The 5,465-nt window shown below is 45.4% G+C and overlaps 1 protein-coding gene across 1 annotated transcript in view; it reads left to right on the top strand.

The window, feature by feature from the left end:
• LOC106810304 (neuralized-like protein 4) overlaps positions 1 to 5,465 on the top strand; it is a 46,591-nt gene that overhangs the window by 39,361 nt on the left and 1,765 nt on the right. Inside the window, exon 23 of the mRNA XM_014813609.1 lies at positions 426 to 567. Coding sequence (XP_014669095.1) covers positions 426 to 567 — 142 coding nt within the window. The remainder of the gene's footprint in view (positions 1 to 425; positions 568 to 5,465) is intronic.

Raw genomic sequence — 5,465 nt, forward strand, 5'->3', positions numbered from 1 at the left:
CCTGCTCAAGAGCGGATACAATCATTACCGCTGTTCGTGTGAGTACGACGTAGGATGTCTCATAAAGCAGAAACTTTGGAGTTTGTTGAGGCCACAATTAAAAAAATCTTTATTTGCCCTCACCTGACCTAGGCTGAAAAGGTAGGCTTCTTCTTTTTGAGGGGGGGTCTTTTTACAAATTCAGCATGGTGTCTACATGCTCGGGTGTGCTTGTGTGGAGATACCTTTTATGTTTGTTTTGCTTGGTACATATAATGTATTGCCTACAGATTTATATCATGTACAGTGGTACAATTTGAAAAAAAAGAATGGGAAACATCAATTAAATTTTGAGTCGGCCCCTTTTTGGCGGGTCGATCGGGTGAGGGCAAACAAACAATATTTTTATTATGGCCTGACTGTGACGTTGGTTTGACACGCTTTAGGAGACGTTGCGCTCGGAGGCAAGCGGCTGACGCCGTACGTTCAGCCCGTGGGGAAGAACAAGATCAAGGAGGACATTAGTCAGATCTTCCTCTCACCGTCGGTGCACTACGTCAGCAACGACATGTTCGCTCCTCGTCAAGAGTGAGTCGTCTTCCCCCCTCTCTCTTCATCCTCACCCCTCTCTGCTGTTCATTCTTTCCCTTCCTTCACCCTACTTCCTCTCGACTGTAAATTCTCTCAGTTTCAGTATGAGCCTAATTTTTCGTACGATAATCTATTCTACTCTGTGGTTCGTTTTCGTTTACGATTACCTCATCTAGGGCCTACTTCTATGTTATTCATGTCTCTGCATACGTGTGCTATAAAGCTGGGCTTAGGTCGGCCTTGCGACTGATTTTCTGCAACTGGTTGCAAGTCGCAGGAACGATCGCGTCGCAGAGAAAGTTCGACCTAAGCACCCCTGCGACTGCCAGCGACGGGTCTGCGACTGGAAAATTGTCAGTCGTGCGAGTCGCACATGTTCTACTCTTGCGACGTGACGCGACACGACTGGTTCCACCGGTCGCAAGCATTGTTTTCCATGGTTACTACCCGACATAAGCTGCCTTGCGAACGCTGCGGCGAGATTCGACTGTTCGAACGACACGTGACTGTAAAAATGGCGACCGAACTATGGTCAGACGAAGCAGAAGGAAAACTTATTGAATTGTGGTCAGACCGACCGTTGCTTTTCGACGAGTCGAAACTTTATTCAGACCGTCTCCAAAAAGACAGGGATCTAAGTGAATTATCGTTGCAGTTGTACAAACCTGGTATGTTCCTAAAAATCATGAATAATCTTTCTCATTTATTTAACAATATAATTTATAGTTAGTAATGTTTTCCATGAAAAACACACGTTTTACTAATTAATATCAAATCTAGTTTCACTCTAATTGCAATTCTTTGTGTAAATGCGTTGTTTTCATCTTAATCTTGCAGTTACGAGGGAGTGTGGGCTCTCGTAATGTTATTAATTGTAACTAGAGCACTCGGAGAGCGCAGACCTCCGCCAAGGCATCTCAATTCTCTCACTGAAAAATTTTATTAATTAATTAATTGGATCCGGATCACACCAAAATGTAATCAATTGTAAGTTAGCCCATTTCTGACCTATCCTGAAAATTTAATTAATTAATTGGATCTGGATCACCACCAAAATCTAATCAATTCTAAGTTAGCTCATTTCTGACCTATCCTGAAATTATTTATATTGTTATCAATCCGTCCATAGCTTTTTTCAGTTAGGCTGTACACAAACAAACAAACGCACAAACCCACAAACCAACAAACACACGCCGGTGAAAACATAACCTCCTGCCAACCCCTTGGCGGAGGTAATAAATAAGACTAAATTTCCCGGGATATCTCGTAACTTCACGGTGTTTTTTCAACGGTATAGTTTCTTTCAACGCGTCCTAGTCCTAGTCAGTAGATAGCTTGAATAGTCTAGATAGTGTTATGTAAGTCCTATGTCTGTAGGTCTGAAATGCATATAAATTATAGCCTACAGCCTCACTACTTTACTGTTACCGTTACTTATTAAAAGTGATGTATGTATTAATATAATATATATATATATTATAGTAGTAGAAAAGTTCTTATGATGCACGGATATTCAGGTGTTATAGATAAAAAAGAATAATTCGACATTTAGGATGGATCCATTTTGAATGGTCTCTTGATAATCATTTAGTTGCGGCGATCAATAGGCGATCGTCGCTTCGACTAAAGCGCTCTTTCCGCCTTCTGCGACTGGTCGCAGGCATTCGCTGTCGTGCGCGTTTGCCGTCGACCTAAGCACTCAGTCGCAGTGAGTTGCAGTGCATCGCGTCGCGTCACATTCAATCGCAACCCGACCTAAGCCCGGCTTAAGAGTGAGTCATCCTCGCCTTGTGGCTCTCTACTGTAACTCTCTCTCAGTTCCGATACAAACCGCTTGTTCATTTCAACGATCTCTATCTACTGTGTGGTTACATTTACAATATTTTTTTTAATTTATTTATTAGTTTTAAAATTACCTCTTCTAGGGCCTCTCTTCTTCTTAGTTCCTTCTCTCTCGTGGAGAATAGGATTGGCTTCTAGGGCCTACTTCTGTGTATTCATGTCTCTGCATACCATGTGTTGTAAATCCAACCATAGCAATAGTATATATAGCATGTATACGTGATAATACATGCTATCAGATGGTAATATCGGGAGTACGTATAACATGAATAAGTGATGTTAACACTGCTACGGTGGTTATAAACAATAACAATGTCGATCATCCCGTCACGTGTGTTTCTAGGTTCATGGACACGCACAGTGTGACACACATATGCATGCACGCGGTCGCCTTCCAGGCCTGTGTGCGGCGCAGGCAGCCTCAAGGTAGGCCCACAGACCATCGGCGCCAGTCACACGATGCGACCCAACTTCAGCAACAATGAGATCGAATGTAACGAAGGAGCGTGGCGCTACAGAGCTCTCTACGGACTGTTTGGTGAAGGTTGGAGCACGTGACAGCAACACGACTACAGGTGGCAGCACCTGCACCGACTACAGTGGCAGCACCTAACGTGACGGCGACCTCGATGAACCTTAACATGGTGGGGCAGCACCTGGCACGTGGATGTCGCTATAGGTGGCAGGCACCTGAACGCGATGTCGCTATACAGGTGGCAGCCACACTGAACGCGGATGTCCTAACAGGTGGCAGCACTGAACGCGATGTCCTACTAAGATGGCAGCACCTGAACGGCGATGTCCTACAGGTGGCAGCACTGCACGCGATGTCCTACAGGTCGTTAACACGAACGTCGGCAGCGACCATCGTCTACGGTGACAAGCAACCCGCTCTTTTGTTCGGCGCGTAGTCTATGCTGGAGCAGAGTTATTCATTCGTTCACGGGTCGCTCACTCATCACAGGCCAAACTCACTCGCTACCCACTCAGTCACTCACTTACTGCACTCCTTCACTCACCACTCACCCTCTCACATCGTCACCCACTCAGTCACTCACGCCTCTTCACTGCACTCACAGCCACGGTCACGGTCACGTCACTCACGTTTTCACTGACACTTTTCACTCACGTGCACCACGCACGTTTTATCCTAACTCACTCGGGCCACTCACTCACTCACTCACCTGCACTCAGGACGCCACTATTCGCCGTAAATCACTCACGCATCTCACTGCACCCACTTAATCCTAATCACGTCGCTCAAATGGCAGCACTTAAATCCACTGACACACTCAATCACATCACGCATTCACTAACTCCAGCCACTCACTCACTGCACTCACTCTTCCTCCACACATTCTAATCCAAATTCCGCCCAATTCTGATTGAATACGCAGTTACAACGGGCGAATACAAATGTCTGCTCGTATTGTATGCCCGGGCAGTTTTTTGATTACCTGCATAGCAGTATGACACTGGGCTGTGGGCATTTTGGTATTTTGTGTCGACGAGACACAGCGCACTTAACTACATACTACTCCCAATAGTGTTTGGCATGCAATGTCGAACGGTATCTGCAGCAGTTTCAATGTGGAGAATGCTGCCATCATAATTTACACGCGAAATCTAAAGCCGTCAGGGACTTTTTCATTATAGTTATAAGTAGAATTTTGCATATATATCATGTTCATAGTAGAATTTTTCAAATACCTAGTTGCGATACTGGCATTTCATGTCAGACAAAAAATGGGAAGAGAGGTGTTCGAGACTGGCGTGGTTTCCTTAAGTACACGCACAAATTACCATTATATTACTGTAAAGTAGTAGGGTACGTTTCATTGACTGCTTGTACAGATGAGGATGTGTTCTTAATGTCGGCGAGTTGATTGGTAGGCGCGGTTCATACACTGTCAGCATTATTCTTGGAAAATTGGTCACTAGTCCAACGTAGAGAAGCCGCCATGTGCAAGAGCGAAAAAGTTGTGCGATACGGCCGGCGTGTCAGCAAAGTGCGGTTCGCGTAAAACAAGGATGTTTGTATATTTATTTGTATTTTACATATAGGATGAGAGTTTTGCAAAGCTGAAACCAACGAGGAGTTACTGCCATAAGAGCATGTAGAGTGGCAGCTCACCGGTCAGCGACCCCCAGCGCTGCGCTAAGTCGGGAGTGCTTTGTTTCTGATCGGTTGACAGTCGTGTGCGTGTGCGTGTGCTCCACGCATTTTATGGTGGATACGTTACTGTACATGCTGTTTGTATAGATGCCGGTACTGTGATACGCTGTTGAGATTTAGTGAGAATAGGAAGCCCTAGGAGCTGTGCTCGGGAACTGAATCGGCCTTTCGTTGGAGAATGCACCGTTTTTCATGTTTATTTACTTTAGTTGTCTGCATGGGGGTGAAAAGGCACCCACACGAACGCGGCACAAACGTCGCGGGAGCAGACACTCCAGAGACAACCTCAACGTTTTGCCGCAGTGGCTTTTTAGTTGTGAATATTCTGCTCGCCTCTCTCGCTCGCGCACACGCCGAGATGTTTTTTCGGGCAACTAGCTAGCGAAGAAAGCATCGGCGGGCAAGATGGAGGTGTATATTATCGCTCACTGCATCAACCATATCCGCGTGTTGGCGATCACTGAGGCATACGCGTTGTCTAATCATCACACACCGTGTCATGTGCTCAGACGCCATTGCATGGTCTCAGCACATGGTCGCGTTTTGTCTCGCAGCATAGGCATCACATTGTGGAACGTATGAGACTTTGCTGTCAGAGCAGGTGGCGTCATTATGTCCTGCACTATCACGCTGCTGTCGTCACATCTATGGTGCTGCCTTATATATGGCATCATGCTATTTCAGCATTTTGGATATGTTGTCAAAACATAGGAATCATGCTTGTCAGGCACAAGGCTAATCATGTCGTATCTCATATTCGTTATATTGTCTAACATTGTGATCATGCTGGTCTCTCATGCTTGGCTTAATGATGTAGGCACATAGTAATCGTGATTGTAGCACATGGTAATGCAATGCGTTATAAGCACATGGTAAG

This window comes from Priapulus caudatus, unplaced genomic scaffold, assembly GCF_000485595.1.
Source record: "Priapulus caudatus unplaced genomic scaffold, Priapulus_caudatus-5.0.1 Scaffold430, whole genome shotgun sequence".
NCBI lineage: Eukaryota > Metazoa > Priapulida > Priapulimorpha > Priapulimorphida > Priapulidae > Priapulus > Priapulus caudatus.